The 18,740-nt window shown below is 40.6% G+C and overlaps 4 protein-coding genes across 5 annotated transcripts; 1 reads left to right on the top strand and 3 right to left on the bottom strand.

The window, feature by feature from the left end:
* Positions 1 to 287: 287 nt before the first annotated feature.
* LOC311103977 (uncharacterized protein) lies at positions 288 to 2,855 on the bottom strand. Its single transcript, XM_084145614.1, has 6 exons — positions 2,766 to 2,855; positions 1,691 to 1,846; positions 1,406 to 1,528; positions 1,223 to 1,315; positions 908 to 1,055; positions 288 to 558 (listed from the first exon to the last, which is right to left on the bottom strand). The coding sequence occupies exons 2-6, from the start codon at positions 1,836 to 1,838 to the stop codon at positions 450 to 452; spliced, it is 621 nt and encodes a 206-aa protein (XP_084001740.1). The 5' UTR covers positions 1,839 to 1,846; positions 2,766 to 2,855; the 3' UTR covers positions 288 to 449.
* LOC311103978 (U11/U12 small nuclear ribonucleoprotein 25 kDa protein-like) lies at positions 2,572 to 4,750 on the bottom strand. The gene is made up of 6 exons (XM_084145615.1): positions 4,248 to 4,750; positions 4,058 to 4,148; positions 3,839 to 3,944; positions 3,393 to 3,467; positions 3,235 to 3,299; positions 2,572 to 2,890 (listed from the first exon to the last, which is right to left on the bottom strand). Exons 1-5 carry the CDS (start codon positions 4,485 to 4,487, stop codon positions 3,242 to 3,244), a joined length of 570 nt encoding a protein of 189 aa, XP_084001741.1. The 5' UTR covers positions 4,488 to 4,750; the 3' UTR covers positions 2,572 to 2,890; positions 3,235 to 3,241.
* A 214-nt stretch (positions 4,751 to 4,964) lies between these two features.
* On the top strand, positions 4,965 to 8,855 carry LOC311103979 (DNA-directed RNA polymerase III subunit RPC10). Its single transcript, XM_084145616.1, has 3 exons — positions 4,965 to 5,201; positions 5,327 to 5,414; positions 5,673 to 8,855. Exons 1-3 carry the CDS (start codon positions 5,091 to 5,093, stop codon positions 5,798 to 5,800), a joined length of 327 nt encoding a protein of 108 aa, XP_084001742.1. The 5' UTR covers positions 4,965 to 5,090; the 3' UTR covers positions 5,801 to 8,855.
* Positions 8,856 to 8,898: 43 nt separating this feature from the next.
* On the bottom strand, positions 8,899 to 15,898 carry LOC311104491 (cell death-inducing p53-target protein 1-like). Of its 2 annotated transcripts, XM_084146345.1 has the most exons (7): positions 15,735 to 15,891; positions 14,357 to 14,483; positions 13,273 to 13,331; positions 12,581 to 12,740; positions 11,783 to 11,920; positions 11,357 to 11,648; positions 8,899 to 9,066 (listed from the first exon to the last, which is right to left on the bottom strand). In XM_084146345.1, the coding sequence occupies exons 4-7, from the start codon at positions 12,663 to 12,665 to the stop codon at positions 8,955 to 8,957; spliced, it is 627 nt and encodes a 208-aa protein (XP_084002471.1). In that variant the 5' UTR covers positions 12,666 to 12,740; positions 13,273 to 13,331; positions 14,357 to 14,483; positions 15,735 to 15,891; the 3' UTR covers positions 8,899 to 8,954. The 2 variants fall into 2 exon arrangements, with proteins under 2 accessions (XP_084002471.1, XP_084002470.1); XM_084146344.1 differs by lacking the exon at positions 14,357 to 14,483 and having other exon boundaries at positions 15,735 to 15,898.
* Positions 15,899 to 18,740: the final 2,842 nt, after the last annotated feature.

The raw sequence follows: 18,740 nt of genomic DNA on the forward strand, positions 1-18,740 counted from the left end.
GCAGTACAATAAAAAAAATAAAAAATAAAACATTTTAATGCAGTTGTTCTCTAATAAATTGCATTGATGAAGACATTTTATTCTAAGAACAATGCAATAAATACTAACTTAAAATGTACAGTATCCAGCCACAGTTGTCACAGTATGGATACATAATCATCACAGGAGTGATAGGAGTGACACTGACCAACAGTACAGTTGTTGGGAATTTATGATCACTTCTCACTCAGCAGAACCTGTTTCACTATGGCTTGGCTCAATTCAACATCCATTGTCCATTTCCCCCTCATCCACTGCTGTCCTATACCTGCATGATGGGACAGGGTGTCTCCTGAACCCTAAATGGGTCACCTCAGATCCATGGTAGATGCCTTATCATCACAAGGGGAGATCTCCAATCCCAGTCTGAGACCTGTTTATCAGTCTCTGTGTGCATGTGGGCCCTTACCTCAGAGCTTTGTGATGGTGATTATTGAACTTCGACACTTAGGACATCTATGCGTGACATCTTTGAAGTTATCAATGCAGAAAGGGATAAGGCAGCAACCAGCCACACAGCTGAATGAGAAGAGACCAGAAACAACAGTTTCAAACTTTGGATTCCATCAGGTGATGAGATTATCAGACATGACACTAGCCTAAAGGCACTGGCTTTTGTCCAAACTGAAATTTGCATAGTACTGCAGGAAACAAATAACTGGAATGTAGTCTCCGAAGAGCACCTGTTGGCACCTCTACTTAGGTGAGACCTAAGCAGTCCTCCTATTCTTTGTTAACCGAAATATCCTACTAACTCCAACTCTAGATGAAGCATAGAGTTGAAAACACCTCATTGTCGACATCCTGCATTCAAAGATGGCAGACTATTGTTAGTAACACAGCAGTAAGACAATGTAGGTCAACTCACCCAAGTATAGACATTGTGACACAGACTAGACAGGCCACATTGCCAACTGAAGTGACAATCTCTGTGGTGATGAACTGTCGACACTCTGGGCACTGGGTCTGAGATGAGCAGGGAGGAAGTTTCCGGATGTCCAGGATCACCTTCGGAGCTATGGAGGGAGTGTAGGTGTGACCATATGACATCACTCATCTATCGGACTAGCCTCTGATCTAAACAGGCCAGGAAAATAATTGTAGCAAAATGGGGGTACCGCTTGAAATAACCCACAAATGAACAAGTTCAAACCTCATTTGACTCTCAGTCCAAGTGACTCACCTGGTATACAGGGTGGAGCTTCAACAAAGACAACAGAGGGGTCAGGGAGAACAGACAAGCCCCCCTGACTGATGATGCACTCTGCAAAGGACACTAAAGGGAGACAATCATGATCAGAATCTGAGTATTAAGAGAGTGCTGTGTGAGGACTGTATCACGATAAAGTAGGTAGAGTAGACACACCTTTTCTTTGGTCCTTGGAATGGAGAATGTTATCTTGGCTTTCCTGCAGCTCTCTCTTCTTCTCAGACAGCTCCTGTAGTTCTTGGTCGATGCATTGAATCTCAATCTGCTCCTTGGAGCCCTCTGCTGGACACAGAGAGGTAATACAAGTCTCAGAGGGAGTCAGTGATAGAACACATCAGCCCTGCTGGGTTATAGCTAGAGGCCACATCACACAGTACATCCATGCCTGCCATGTGCATTTACTCAATAATAGCGGTTCTAGACAGTGAATTTCCTCTTTACCTGTGCTATTGTGGTTGGAGCGGTTCCTGAACTCCTGCAGGATGGTCAGCATGTTCCTGCGGTCGTTAAACTGCTGCCTCCTTAATGACAGTTGGTTCAACTCCATGGAGATCCTTTCCAGCTTCCTGTGCTCAGTAGACCCAGACATCCTGGGAGCTGAAAATAACCACCAGCATCAGATAAGACATCACAAAGGTGGAACATTTCACAATTATTTGACTTACCACCTGCCACATACACCACCAGTCAATGCCACCAATCAAGAAGCCCAGTCTGAAGCACATGCCAGTCACCCAGAACCTTGCTGAAGCTTGAACTATATAGTGTTAGGCCAACAATTACATTTTTCCAAGCAAGTTCAGATGATTGGGTCATGAAGTTAGATAGAATTGATATGAATGTATCTATTCCTGTTATCCAACACTTGGATGACAAGCCAAAAGAAGACATAGCACTAACTTTATGTATCAATGTAAGCATCAACCATGCACATCTAAAAATATTTCATACCAAGACAAACTAATGTGAGGAGATCACGTTCTAATATGTTTGTACAAGTCAGATAGATTGTGACCAACATTACTAAAAACCAAAATTGCAAAGATAAGAAATAGATTTCACATTTTCTCTTATCCATCTTAGCTGCTGCAAACTAAATGATTACTGTAATGAGACAATATAGATTTTTACCGGGTTTCAATGGTTGCTCCCAGCTTGTGCTGTGGAAAATGTGATGCTCCTCTATGTACTCCAGGAAATAGTGTAATATTTTGTTTTAAACAAGGACTACAGGAGATATTTAAATATTGTGGTTCTACTCTCACGTTGTGAGACCAGGCTGCACAGCCAGCTTTGGTTAAATGATTTCAAGCTAAAACATATTCACTGTATTTAGGTGATATTTCAGGGGCATTTTGGTAGCACTGAAGCCTTTATTCATATTTGAAGTGGCACAATTTTACTGTACAAAATGACAAGAGAATATGTCCAAACAATAAAAAATTGAGACATGCAAAACATTCCACACAATCATATCTACAACATGTAAAAACTTTTGAGATGTCAATTGAAAAACCTTTTAGACATCAACTGAAACATGTCAGTGTATGAATATAGTTGCAGGTTGAAAAATAGAGGTCTGAAGCAACGGGGACAGTGCAGGCAACTGACAGTAGGCAGGACTCCCCACGGTAGTGAGATCTAAGTAAGAAGTGCATAGAGCAGTGTCATTCATTGTTCAACTCAATGTATTATCAATAATATTAGAAACATACAATATTTATTTAAAAAGGTTGCAAGTGTTATACTCCGATTGGGAGTGCAAGAAATACAAATGTTGAGTCCTTTCAAAATGTGCATTATCTTATTATAATGGAAAAATGCCACAGGAACATAAGACAGTGGTCCTTTCCAATAACGTTTCTCTCATTCACACAGCCATAACACGTTATTAGTTACAGTCATGATTATATGGTACCACTTTGCATACCATCAGCCTGTGAACATCTTTCAGAATGAGATCATAATTCAGAAGTCTACTGTACCTGTGTTTCACTTCTTCCTCAGTCTCTTCATGAATGTCACCTCATCTCTGTTTCTGATCCCATAACTGACAAGAAAACAACACAATAAATGTTGTTTTCAGTTAACAAAAGCAGTGCATTATGTAATATAATCACAATGGTGTTTGATTGAAACTTACTCCTTTAGTTTCATTTTGTCATCATCAAGCTTCTCTCCTTGAAATACGAGATGAAAGGTTCTCCATACGTATCTCCTGCACAAGAAAAGCAAAACTCTGTGTGTGTGTGTGTGTAACTATACTTGTGGGGACCAGAAGTCCCCAGAAGAATAGTAAACAAACAAAAATTTGACCAACTGGGGACATTTTGTTAGTACCCACAAGGTGAAATGCTATTTCTAGGGGGGTTAGGGTTAAGGTTATAATTAGTGTTAGGGTTAGGAGCTAGGGTTAGTTTTCGGGTTAGGTTTTCGGGTTAAGGTTAGGGTAAGGGTATGGGTAAATAGGATTTAGAATGGGACTGAATTGTGTGTCCCCACAAGGTTAGTTGTACAAGACTGTGTGTGTGTGTGTGTGTGTGTGTGTGTGTGTGTGTGTGTGTGTGTGTGTGTGTGTGTGTGTGTTACCAGCTGACATGCTTCACCCCTCCCTCCCGTTGCTGTTTAAGCTCCATAAACCTCTGGATGGCTTTCTTCAAATCCAGCACCGTAGCATTCTGCACCACCACTATGGCTGAACAACACACATTGGAATTTCACTTACACACACATTAGTATAATTCATTTGACCTGCTCAAAGAGGGAAAAAAAAGGTATTCTACTTAGAAAGATCAGCCAGAAACTCACGCATTACTTCGCCATCCGCTTTGCATACACGGACAGTCATGGCCTGGCCATACTCCAGGGCAACCTGGGAATTCACCTCCTCCAGAGTCACCTGCAGGAAAGTGACAGAAAGTAGTGAAAAATTGGTTAGGCTGGAGAACTTTACATCATCAAATAGATACATTTCACCAGTATGGATTAGGTCACCAACCTGAATGGGAAGGTCACAGAGTAGAGGGTCCTGTACAAGGCGAGCCAGTCCTTCTTCAAAGATGTCCAGAAATTCAGAGTGTGGCAATGCTTCTTCATCCTCCTCCTCATCTTCCTCTTCAACCTCCTCTGGTTGTGCATCCTCCACTTGGCTCATCTTTCCCTCTGCCTGTCCTAACTCCTCTTCCTTTACAGACAGTCCCTTATCCAGGTGAAGGGACTGGGTCTCCTCCCCCATCATTTCCACTGTGAATAGGAGTTTGTAGCTAAAGTTGCTGACCAGTTTATGTTAGCTAACTAGCTATTTCATGCAAGATTAGCTAGCTAGCTAAACTAAGATTGTCACACGTTATACTCAAAGTGTACAGTAAAATATATATTACGTGATTACTAAAACATACATAAACTGTAGCTTAAAAATAAAAAAGGCTACTTGGTTAAGACTGAAGCTCTGCAATCCATGCTAAAATGTTTAGCTACCGGCATGTACGTCAGCTACAACATACCGGAGTCAAACTAGCCCGAGTGGAGGTTCCGACTAGGGATACTGCTATTTCTATCATAATTGCTCCATTTCTAGGGCTTTTTTGCTAATATAATACAATATGGTTTACTTTAAATATAATTGAAATTATTTTAACAAAGAACCATAAAGAAAGAGCATATTTCTCAACATCAAATTTTGTTTCTTAGGAACATTTTTAGATGTAACCAACGTTTCGCACGAGCGTGGATGTCAACAACGTTGTCAGGAATTTCGTCATTTAGCTAAATGATTGAAATATATGTATCAATTTAGCTACATTGTGAGAGTGATTGTGCTGACGAATTTAGTGAAGAGAATATGCTTCTGTTTTGTCCAACATGTGGGAATGTGTTGATTGTAGAGGAAGGACAGAAATGCTATCGATTCGCCTGCAACACATGTCCGTACGTGCATAACATAACTAGGAAGGTAAAACTAACTTTTACTTAATTCCTAGACTTATAGCCAAGTAACTGATATCTGTCATGTGTTATCTCTTACAATGTATCATTTTAAAATGTATTGATACATCAACATGTCCATCTTTCCCATAGGTAAACAACAGGAAGTATCCCAAACTGAAAGAGGTTGATGATGTGCTTGGTGGAGCTGCAGCCTGGGAAAATGTGGATTCCACGCCAGGTAAGTTACCAAATCACCTGCATAATTTAGCTAACATTTCAATCATTCTGTGGTCACCCATGCCTAAAATGATAGAACACTGGCTGGATTGTAGCCCAAAGGCCGGCAGATGGCATAGCTGGATTGGATTTGCCCCACCTCTTCTGTCCTGTGTCCACCACCAGACCTATAGAGGACAGGTGGTCCTAATGGGCAATATTCACTCTTACTTATAGCCAAGTATGTATTTACTGTAACCCTCGTGTTTGTGTTCTTTAGAAAAATGTCCCAAGTGTGAGCACCCCCGAGCATTCTTCATGCAGATTCAGACCAGATCTGCTGATGAACCGATGACAACCTTCTACAAATGCTGCAATTATGAGTGTGGACATCGCTGGAGAGACTAAACTGGTGTTCAATTGGATCTCTACCTGAGAACACTAGTTGAGTCAGCTAGCCTGGTTTTCTAGTGTATGTGCTGTAGCCAACTCTTCTGTTGTCATGCCAGACAGCTTTGGTATAACAGTGAATAAACAGAGAGGAGTTTGCTAATCGCACAAACAGACTGGACCACATGGCTACTAGTTGACCACAACTCTGGTGCCGAGCGTGTTGGGGAAAAAGTAGCAAGAGTTGATGTAATATACACTTCTACCAAATGTGCTTTATACACAAGAGTATGTCCATGCTTTGTTTAGCATTGTGATTCGTTTTTAACTTCCCTGGGTTGTGTTTCCTATGAATACATTCTGAAGTCAATTGCACTTCCAATTTATAGCTGAAGATACATAATGTGTTTCAGGAGTTGCCAAATGGCCAGAATCCATTATTGGTCATTCTTTTATTTCTCCTATATTTGTTTCACATACTATAAAAAATAAAAAGGACTGTTTTTGAATTGAAAAAGTATGACTATCTGACAAATGACTAATACAATTTAAAAAATCACAAATACTGGTTTGTTTTGTTAAAATAACTGCACTGTATGCAACAGTAATGACCCAACTCATCATTTAGATGTACATGTACATTATACAATTCTTTATTTTTTTGAGGGGGCAACAGACCAAACTAGCTACCAACAAAAGGCATTAATTGTGTTCAAAGTCAAATGCAATCCTTAAACTCTGGTTTTACTACATGTTCTAACACAGCTTCAAGCCACTTCACACTGCAAGTAGAAGATTCAAGAGCGTACAAAGTTGGAGACCAGCCTGTGAAACGTATCCATAAGAATGCATGTACATGCAGACATACTCCACTTGTCGTCGGTGTTTACTGTATATAATCATGCTGGTTATTGTCAGTATTGAGAGGAGACGAGAGATCCTACAGATGAGACTCAAATGTGGCAGACATACATTGGTGTACTTGGACTGGATCTAACACGTTAATATGAAGCAGATGATAACATCACTTGAATCTGCATTAGAGATTACACTATTTCAGCCAAGACTTGGTGACGAACTTGCTTTTGTACACCTGTATCGATGGCATATCAGACTAACATGCATCAGAGCAAGAGTGATCAAACCTAGACAAGGAACACTAAAGAGAAAGAGCAGATTGTGGCTTTGAGACCTTAACTTTGCTTGAACAGATTATGTAGCAGGTTTATGCACAGAAATGCTAAATATGAATGTACATTTTTGAGATGAGGTTGAATGTGAAGGACATTGTTTATCATTAAAGAAGTTATGTAACCCATCAAAAAAAGTAGTAAAACACTGATGCGGGAAAATAAACTGGATGCACTCTACTTTAATTATTCCCTCTGAACATCAGCCGACAGCCATGACCAGGGAAAGGATTGGGCAGGACAGAGCAGTATGTGGGCAAGCAGCACAGCTTGACACAGACTGGACATATGGCCTGAGAGAGGACGAGTGCACAAGATTACAGTGGTAATATGCAGAGCGCTTCATCATTCTAATGAGCCCCTCCAGCAGAGCAGATTGGACTCCGCCAGCCAGGTCGGCTTCGCTGTATACAAGGAAACCTGTTTATCACTGTGGACTGATAGATCAACTAGGAAATCTCAGCCTCTGACATGTACATGGTCATGCTCAGTGACTGCATGAATATTGAAGCTCAATGTAGCCCTACATCAGAGTGACAGATGTGATTGTGGAAAGTACAGGATTATGAGTAAAGATCAGGTTCACGCCGACACTTCATTTGACACAAAGCCAAATGTAAAGTATCCTTAATATGACATATAGTCCAAGTTGACAAAAGTCTTACAAAAACTAGCTAGTCTCATTTCCAGTTGTGTCTTAATGATAAGCAAGGCTATAAAGTAGTTAACTGAATGAAAGCCCAAACCGCTTAAATAAATAAAAACTGTACAGTAAAGTCATGGCAATTATGGTTTTATGAATGTATGACATTTCACATGGTAACGTGCGTATTCGCAATACCATTATGCAAGCAAACATTTGCTTCATTATCAAAATTGAATACATTAATATGGACATGAATGGCATTATTGTGTAACAGCTCTAGCAAAAATCCCTGGACATCGAGTGACTATCTAAAGCACAGAGAGGATTAAAAAAACAGATACTTCTCTCACTTAACCACTCCCAGGTGAGCAAAACAAACGAAATAAATTAACAAACTCAGTCTTACCGACTCGAGTTTGTCAGGACAAATCTGATACATGGTTATTTACTTGTAACATTTAAAAAGGGATATACATTATTTAGGTTGTAGGACAAACAGGGTGATTAGAACATAAACATAAAGTAGGTCTCAGACATGGACGTAACCTTAATTGTCTTCAATATTAACATATTAAAATAGATTAAATAATTATAAAAACAAAAAATACTGACCCTGCAATTGCTGAGGATTTTGATTAAAGTAAAGTGACACATTTTTACAGCTTGCCCAAAGTGTGAGCTTCCTCTCTACCCCTCCATTTCTCTCCTAAAAATGTCAAATTCCAAGCCTTCCCGTAACCAAATACATTTTTCTAAAGTATGCAAGATGTTCCATATCTGCAACTCATCTTCTCAACTGTTCTAGGTTTCTGTTTTTAGATTAGGTTCAGTCCTGTGTGACGTGTCTATCTAGCACTTATCTAAATGCCTGTACATAGCTAGGTAAGCGAGTTTGAAAATATATATATAGCAGAGGAGGCTGGTGGGAGGAGCTATAGGAGGACAGGCTCATTGTAATGGCTGGAATCAATGGAATAGTACCAAACAAATCGAACACATGGACAACGTGTTGGACTCTGTTCCATGGATTCCATTCCAGCCATTACAATGAGCCTGTCCTCTTACCGCTCCTCCCACCAGCCTACTCTGATATAGAGTAAATACATTAGAAAGTGAAGGTACAGTTAGGAGGGCTAAATGAAGCACGACACAGTGAGCAAATGTTGGAGAAAGAACATAGGCTGCAACTACCACCATGAGGGGCTGTGAGTTAATGTGTGCATAATATATATATATATATATATATATATATATATATATATATATATATATATATATATATATATATATATATATATATACACACATACACACACACGTGTCTGTCTGTTGGTGGTTAGCAGATACGCTTGTATGTGTAGATGTAGCCCTTGCAGTAGGGGCAGGTGTGTATCACATCCTTGAGATCATCGATCAGACAGGGAATCAAGCAGCAGCCCAGATCACACCTGTGGTAGAGGAGAGAGAGAAAGAATGATGAAACATAAACCACCAGAGAAAGCAGAACAAAATCAATAGTCGTATTATAGCTAACAACCCGCTGCTCTACTTCATTTCATTCTGTGGTGTTTGGCCTGAAATCAAATATTTCCTGCCGTAATATATTACGCTGTGTTTATACCATGGCATTGTTGAATACTCATTTCTGATTGGCTTGAAGGGCATTCTAGAGCATGCATTATTTCCCTATGGTGCACGGTAGAATTCAATGGCTACTTCTTTTTAACATGTTCTATGTTTGAGCTGCTTTTGAAAGCAAAAGTTTAATTGAAAACATTATTGGCATTGTTGCATTCGATTTTCATAATAGCAAGCAGGACTGATGGTTTGGTTAGCTAAACTAGCAAGTATGTGTGGTTACCAAGGCAACTACTGTAGCTACAGTGTCTTCAGAAAGTATTCACACCCCTCGACTTTTTCATTTTTAGTCATTTAGCAGACACTCTTATCCAGAGCGACTTACAGTTAGTGAGTGCATACATTTTCATACTGGCCCCCCGTGGGAAACGAACCCACAACCTTGGCGTTGCAAGCGCCATGCTCTACCAACTGAGCCGGAATTTAAAATGGATTCAATTGGAGATTTTTGTGTCACTGACCTACACACACACACACACACACACACACACACACACACACACACACACACACAATACCCCATAATGTCAAAGTGGAATTATGTTTTTTGAAATGTTTAGTAATTAAGAAAAAATTAAAAGCTGAGTCAATAAATATTCAACCCCTTTGTCTTGGCTAGACTAAATAATTTAAAGAGTAAAATATTTCTTAACAAGTCACATAAAAAGTTGCATGGACTCACTGTGTGCAATAATAGTGTTTAACGTGATTTTTGAATGACTACCTCATCTTTATACCCCACACATACAGATAATTGTAAGGTCCCTCAGTCAAGCCGTGAATTTCAAACACAGGTTCAACCAAAGACCAGGGAGGTTTTCCAATGCCTCTCAAAGAAGGGCACCTATTTGTATATGGGTAAAAAAAATAAAAACTGCCATTGAATATCCCTTAGAGCATGGTGAATTTATTAATTACACTTTGGATAGTGTATCAATACACCCAGTCACTACAAAGATACAGGTGTCCTTCCTAACTCAGTTGCCGGAGAGGAAGGAAACCGCTCAGCGATTTCACCATGAAGCCAATGGTGACATTAAAACAGTTACAGAGTTGAATGGCTGTGATAGGAGAAAACTGAGGATGGATCAACAACATTGTACTTACTTCACAATACTAACCTAATTGACAGAGTGAAAAGGAGGAAGCCTGTACAGAATATAAAGGCAAGGCTAAAGTAATTCTGCAAAAAATGTGGCAAAACAATTAACTTTCTTTCTTGAATACAAAATGTTATGTTTGGGGCAAATCCAATACAACACATTACTGAGTACCACTCTCCATATTTTCAAGCATAGTGGTGGCTGCATCATGTTATGGGTATTCTTGTAATCGTTAAGGTCTGGGGGAGCTAAGCACTGGCAAAATCCTAGAGGAAAACCTGGTTCAGTCTGCTTTCCACCAGACAGTAGGAGATGAATTCACTTTTCAGCAGGACAATAACCTAAAACAAAAGGCAAATCTACACTGGAGTTGCTAACCAAGAAAACAGTGAATGTTTTTGAGTGGTTGAGTTACAGTTTTGACTTAAATGTACTTGAAGATCAATGGCAAGACCTGAAAATGGTTGTCTCGCAATGATCAACAACCAATTTGACAGACCTTGAAGAATTTTGAAAATGTCTGTATTTTATTTTCAATAAATCTGCTAACATTTCTAAAAACATGTTTTCACTTTGTTATTATGGGGCATTATGTGTAGATGTGAAAAAAATAACACATTTAATCAATTTTGAATTCAGGCTGTAACAACAACATGTTGAATAAGTCAAGGGGTAAGAATATCTTCTGAAGGCACTGTATCTAGTAAACTTGCTAGCTACTTCAGTGGATGTTGAACAAATTTCTACCTGCCAATGAACACATTTCTAGCGGCAAATGTGTTAAATTATAGCCATGGTATAAAAGAGATAATCAACTCGGGGCTCAATGCGTTCTCTGGAAAATAATGGAACTCCTGGAAGGTTAGTTCCACTCCGCTAGATCGTCATGGAACACACCTTCCACATCGTTCATTCTTTTCCATAGAACGCATAGCCACTCGTTGATTATCCCTTACATAACCTCTATCCAATGTAGTCCACCGATTCCTCCTCTTACCCAACAAAGAAGCAGAAGAGACAGAAGACCGCGTTCATGAGGCCCACGCTGTGGTTGATGCGAGTGACGATGGGCAGCTGGCAGTGGTGACACACAGTCTGTACGGGTGCTGACTGGAACATCTCCCCCTGTAGCACGGTCACTGTGGTAGCTGTCCCCGGGGGTGCCAGCACCGTGTGAGCCGTCTGACCTGCCACAGGCCCAAATTGAATGGGCCCAGGGCCAAACTGCCCCGTGCCAAACTGCCCTGGCATGGCATGGGCAAAGTGACCCGGCGGAGGGTAGAAGCCACCTGTAGGGTAAAAAAACGCAAGGAGGTATGTACTGTTTATGTTCTGTATGCAGGTGCTATGCCAAACGACATGGGTATGCATTTAGATTTGCCCATCTTATTTCATTCTCCTCTGTAGACCAGTGTCTGCCTACCATGTGGCATGGGCATATCTCCTGGGACGTGTGGTGGCAGGAAGCCTGGCTGTAGCGTGGCCTCGTAGGGTGGAGGGCCATAGTCTGGAGGCAGGGGGTGCCCCTGAGGAGGACCCGTCATTACAGCGTCCGCCGAGCCTGGGAGAGAAAACACAGACAAACAACAAGGATTTATTAGTGAGCTTTCACACCAATTATTGATTGAAGCAACATTATTTATGTTGGGCTTAAATCAAGTATTATTATTGAGGACATGCATCATCATCTGTTACTGAGGCCAGAATAGCCACACTAGTGCTTTTTCATAGCTCTACAATTCTCAAGGATTTGTTACGCAGTGTGTAACAAATACACTTTGTTGATCGCATTCATTTGGCTGGTCAAAAAAGTATTTTGTTGTAAGGAAACCTGGGGTGGGGGTGGAGGGCGAGCCCAGACAAAGAAAGATTTGTTTACAGACAGGGCCTACTTTCAAAGTTTCCCTGGTGATGTTTCTCTTTCCCTTTCTCTAACCAGCCACACAAGAGCTGATATGGGAAGCATTTAGAGGCAATTATGCAAATTCACACCAGTTACCCTACAGCTAGTCAGCTACAGTGCAAATACTAAAGCAGCAGACCAGTCAAACACACCAGATGGTATTTTGAAGTTCACAGGCATGCCTGTGAATGGTTCCTACCCTGGACTTCTGTCCATTCTTAAAATAGTATCTTAAAATGTATCTGTTTTTGTAGTCTTGTCCCAAACTAACGTTTTTTCCCCACAGCATACACATTAAGAGACAGAGAATAACTGTACCCGGAACGACTGGCTGTCCATTCTTCTCCTCGATAAGAGGGGCACTGGGACCTCCGGGGTAGGGAGGAGGGGGGTCGCTGGACATGCTGGCTGGACCTTTGGATGGGGGGCCTGGGGTAGGAGCTCCACTCACCACGGGCCTTGGACTCACTCAGCCACTCTGTGGGAAGAACACACACAGGCCTATCAGTTCACTGACAGTCAGTTCAATACCCACACACTGCAACATGATACAGCAGCTGCCTCGCACTTCAGCTGCTGATGCATTCAAGTAAATTAATTTATCCTAAAAAAAACTCAGTATTGACTTGTCTTGGTAGACACTAGATCTTTTCAATGAAGTGAATTTGTATGATAAATATGACGGATGCAGACAGCATTCAACAGCATAGCTGGATAACGCTGAGTTTAAGCTAAGGCTACTGCCTCTGAGGCTACAATAATATTACATTTACAGGGATTTAAGACAAAAACAATGGCATTTGCTTTCAAACCACCCTTCACCTAAATGTGTGTTAGATGATAAACATTTCTAATGTTTATTATCCTAACACACAACAGTAAACATTAGGGAGTTTAGCAATGAGTTGGCGGTCTGACAAACAGAAATTACCTCTAAAAGCCACCAATATTTACAGAAAAACAGAACCTATGGCAGCAGGGTGAAGAGTAGGGACATTAGTCATGATTACCTGCTGATGACAGTGGGGAGGTTCCACCTACAGAGAGCTCTTCTGTCAGGTCCAGCGGTCTACAAGAAAAAGGGAACAGAAAAGATGACAAGCGTATCTTGCATGTGGTCCTACTTGGAAATTGCTACTTTCTCAGCGAACGAAAAAACACTAACAGTGTGACAGTGTGTAGCCATTAACAAGTGCTAGGTTAATTATAGACAGCCTGCTTCACTCAAACATTGACGCATTAGGAGTAAAAACAAACAAAATATAATTATTGTAGAATTTGACTGTGTCCATAAAATGTATATAGTATGTATGGGCTGGAAGTAGAGGCCAAACGTTGTTGTTCACTAGTTTACTCCAATTGCGGAAGGGGTGGTGGGGTTGGAAAGTAATGAAGGGAAATATAATTTTTTAAAGGATATGTGTGTGTGTGTATGGATGTATGTGTATATATATATATATATTTGCGAGAGAAAAAACATATGGGGGATTGGAAGTGATGCAGACAATTACATTGATGGAAGTTACAATCTATCTGAAATATTAAAGCTGATCTACCCCCTACATTTATTTTTTATTTTATTTTTTTATAATAATAATAATTATACATTGACGCATTAACATTTAGCCTCCAACATCATAATTATAAGATATAAACACAAACATGCACATTAATCACAGTCGATTGCATCATGGCATTTCTATGGCTTCAATTCATTCACCTGACAACACAAGCGCTTACCCAAGCTAATCTCAGTAGCTTATAAATAAAACAAGCACATTGCCACAAAAATGGAGCAGCAAAGCTGTCTGGTGTAACCAACTTAGTCTATGTCAATGAGAAATTAAACTATAGTCTGCCTTACTACAATTAACTTCAGCATAAAGGAGATTGACTGGCCAAATGACACAAGAGGAGCTGACATTATTGGCACAGTTAAAAGGCCTGTAAAACGAGATATGTCATGTCAGCAATGCAGCGCAATTAACTTGGCTACAGATTAGCCAAACACTTTCCCTAACGGACTCTACAACAACATAAACCTCACCTGACTACTACACGTGCCTCTGGAACGGAGTCTGAAAACAAACAAACCTAGGGAGCAGGACTGCTATGCCACCAGCTGTCCAGACCTGCCATCCATACTTCAGCCTACTAGGCTTCACTTTCCCAGGTCAGCTGACCAGGCCTGTGTGAGATCAGCATGCATGTCAGGGCGTCTCTAATTTGAACATAAGATGATTAGGAGGCTGGCCCACATGCTCCAAAACCAACAGGCCAGATAGGCTTATCTTTATTGCACTGTCATATGACTGGGTAATCTAAGGCAGAGGAGAGCTATCCAACTAGTTATTGAGTGTGATGTGAAGACTGATTAAACTGGGGAAATGACAGGAATGTCCAGGGTATGATAGAAATAAGAATGTACAAATGCATGGCATCTGAATGTAGGCCACAATTCTATAAGAGCTAGGCTAAGTTAATACCCGTATTTTGCCCAAGGCAACCTAGATGAGGCCATGAGTTTGAACTTACTTTACAGTTTAATCAAACAGAACAAGCATTATGCCTCGTACATTTGAACAGCATCAGAAATTCAGAATCAGACTACAGAACACTTAGGCTTGAGGGACATCCAGAGAAGCTTCAGTCATGCACTTAATGTCTGTATGAGTTTGATTTGATCACAAACAGTTGAAACAAGCCTACATTTGTTATAACATTACCCTGATGTCCAATTAGTGAGCAACAAAGTAATTGAGGATCAATGATGGTGATGTTACAAAAATAGTGCCATTGCCAATTTATGTTGAAGTAGGATATGAATGAGCCGTCATCATTTTCAATAACTTAACTTAAAATAAAAAAGACAAGCTACACTATTTTGTTAATGTGGAACTGAATCAGGGGGGATGACTTATACAACACCAGCATAGTTATCTCTAGTTAGAGGCAACTTTCTAGAAAGCTTCATCCATCCTTTTGCTGAATCCTCTCGCTACCGATCTGCTATATTTACATAGATGATCCGCTCAACCCACCTGACAAACATTGTCTTTACGTAATGTTGCTAGCTATCTAGGCATCCACACAGCTTCTATCAAACATAAATGGCTAGCTTAGTTAGCTAGCTCGTCGTTCCTGCATTTATGACTTGTTGACGTGAGAGAAGCCTCGATTTGACAGGATGTTTACATCAGCTAGATATCGTTATACAACTGTCTGCCTAGCTAGTCAGTAGTTGCTAGCTAGTTCAACTAGCTCGTTAGCTATCTAGCTAGATATGTTATTTCCATCAGTGAACATGGAACACATTTCAAAAGAACAGTCAAGTAACATGTAGCTAGCTATCTCACATTGAGTAACATCAGTTTAAAACTAAAGGGAGAATAGCTAACTACGCCAACGTTACGTTAGCTAGCTGATAATGTCTCTCAAGTATTATTTCCTACTATCTCCACACGGGATTTACCTGATGCGTTGTTGTCTCTTCCACACAATTGGAATTAGGTAATAATGATGATAGCTATACCACAAGCTTGGCCGTAGGGAAGTCAATTGATGGCAGCCAAATTAGATAGCACACGTTAGCTACTCTGTTTATCATGAATCTACTCAACATCCGCCTCTTGTGGTGCTTTCAAGACAACTGGGAACTCGGGAAGAAACGAAGTCAAATCATGACGTCAGTGATCTTCAGGTCGGATAGACGAAAGCTTTACAAAGATGCAGCGTTCAAAACTAGGAAATCAATTATCAGAAATCAATTCAATTCAAACGTGCTTTATTGTCATGGGAAACGTGTTTGCATTTCTAAAGCAAGTGAAATGCTATTTACAATGTTGTTTGTGCTCCACTGGTTGCCCTTTTCCAATGGCAATGGGCCACAAATCTTTTTACTTTAATTTTAATTTATTTAACCTTTATTTAACTAGGCAAGTCAGTTAAGAACAAATTCTTATTTACATTGACCGCCTACCAAAAGGCAAAAGGCCTCCTGCGGGGACGGGGGATAAAAGAATATATATACAGTTGAAGTCGGAAGTTTACATAGACCTTAGCCAAATACATTTAAACTCAGTTTTTCACAATTCCTGACATTTAATCCTAGTAAAAATTCCCTGTCTTAGGTCAGTTAGGATCACCACTTTATTTTAAGAATGTGAAATGTCCGAATAATAGTAGAGATAATTATTTCTTTCAGCTTTTAGTTCTTTCATCACATTCCCAGTGGGTCAGAAGTTTACATACACTCAATTAGTATTTGGTAGCATTGCCTTTAAATTGTTTAACTTGGGTCAAACATTTCAGGTAGCCTTCCACAAGCTTCCCACAATAAGTTGGATGAATTCTGGCCCATTCCTCCTGACAGAGCTGGTGTAACTGAGTCAGGTTGTTAGGCCTCCTTGCTCGCACACGCTTTTTCAGTTTTGCCCACAAATGTTCTATAGGATTGAGGTCAGGGCTTTGTGATGGCCACTCCAATACCTTGACTTTGTTGTCCTTAAGCCATTTTGCCACAACTTTGGAAGTATGCTTGGGGTCATTGTCCATTTGGAAGACCCATTTGCGACCAAGCTTTAACTTCCTGACTGATGTCTTGAGATGTTGCTTCAATATATCCACATAATTTTCAGAAGAACACCGTCCCAACTGTCAAACACAGGTGCTTTGCTGCAGGAGGGACTGGTGCGCTTCACAAAACAGATGGCATCATGAGGAAGGACCTTTAACAGAATGTGACTGGCAGAACGGGTGTTGTATGTGGAGGATGAGGGCTGCAGTAGGTATCTCAGATAGGGGGGAGTGAGGCCTAAGAGGGTTTTGTAAATAAGCATCAACCAGTGGGTCTTGCGACAGGTATACAGAGATGACCAGTTTACAGAGGAGTATAGAGTGCAGTGATGTGTCCTAAAAGGAGCATTGGTAGAAAATCTGATGGCCGAATGGTAAAGAACATCTAGCCGCTCGAGGGCACCCTTACCTGCCGATCTATAGATTACGTCTCCGTAATCTAGCATGGGTAGGATGGTAATCTGAATCACGGTTAGTTTGGCAGCTGGGGTGAAAGAGGAGCGATTACGATAGAGGAAACCAAGTCTAGATTTAACCTTAGCCTGCAGCTTTGATATGTGCTGAGAGAAGGACAGTGTACAGTCTACCCATACTCCCAAGTACTTGTATGAGGTGACTACCTCAAGCTCTAAACCCTCAGCGGTAGTAATCACACCGGTGGGGAGAGGGGGATTCTTCTTACCAAACCACATGACCTTTGTTTTGGAGGTGTTCAGAACAAGGTTAAGGGCAGAGAAAGCTTGTTGGACACTAAGAAAGCTTTGTTGTAGAGCGTTTAGCACAAAACCTGGGTTTTGATAACTAGAGGGTATAGACAGTTGGTTAATCAGCACAACAGTTTTCAGCTGTGCTAACATTATTGCAAAAGGGTTTTCTAATGATCAATTAGCTTTTTAAAATGATAAACTTGGATTACCAAACACAACGTGCCATTGGAACACAGGACTGATGGTTGCTGATAATGGGCCTCTGTACGCCTATATACAGTGAGGGAAAAAAGTATTTGATCCCCTGCTGATTTTGTACGTTTGCCCACTGACAAAGAAATTATCAGTCTATAATTTTAATGGTAGGTTTATTTGAACAGTGAGAGACAGAATAACAACAAAAAAATCCAGAAAAACGCATGTCAAAAATGTTATAAATTGATTTGCATTTTAATGAGGGAAATAAGTATTTGACCCCCTCTCAATCAGAAAGATTACTGGCTCCCAGGTGTCTTTTATATAGGTAACGAGCTGAGATTAGAAGCACACTCTTAAAGGGAGTGCTCCTAATCTCAGTTTGTTACCTGTATAAAAGACACCTGTCCACAGAAGCAATCAATCAATCAGATTCTAAACTCTCCACCATGGCCAAGACCAAAGAGCTCTCCAAGGATGTCAGGGACAAGATTGTAGACCTACACAAGGCTGGAATGGGCTACAAGACCATCGCCAAGCAGCTTGGTGAGAAGGTGACAACAGTTGGTGCGATTATTCGCCAATGGAAGAAACACAAAAGGACTGTCAATCTCCCTCGGCCTGGGGCTCCATGCAAGATCTCACCTAGTGGAGTTGCAATGATCATGAGAACGGTGAGGAATCAGCTCAGAACTATACGGGAGGATCTTGTCAATGATCTCAAGGCTGGGACCATAGTCACCAAGAAAACAATTGGTAACACAAAGTAAGATTGGAATTTTGGCATTTATAGCAATGGTTATCAACTGTACTGCAGGGATGGAATGTAAGTCGCAGAAAATTGAGGTTGTGGTGGCAGCTGCAGAGAGGTATTTGGGTGTGCGAGACTTGACATCAGGAGAGTTACAGGGTGTGTTAAGTGGTGGTGTGCCATCCTTTCAGGCTGTTGGCCTGAAGTAGGACTAAATAGATTGAAATAATGGAGTAGGTTATTTTTATTT

The sequence above is a fragment of the Coregonus lavaretus genome (assembly GCF_964263955.1).
Source record: "Coregonus lavaretus genome assembly, chromosome: 28".
NCBI lineage: Eukaryota > Metazoa > Chordata > Actinopteri > Salmoniformes > Salmonidae > Coregonus > Coregonus lavaretus.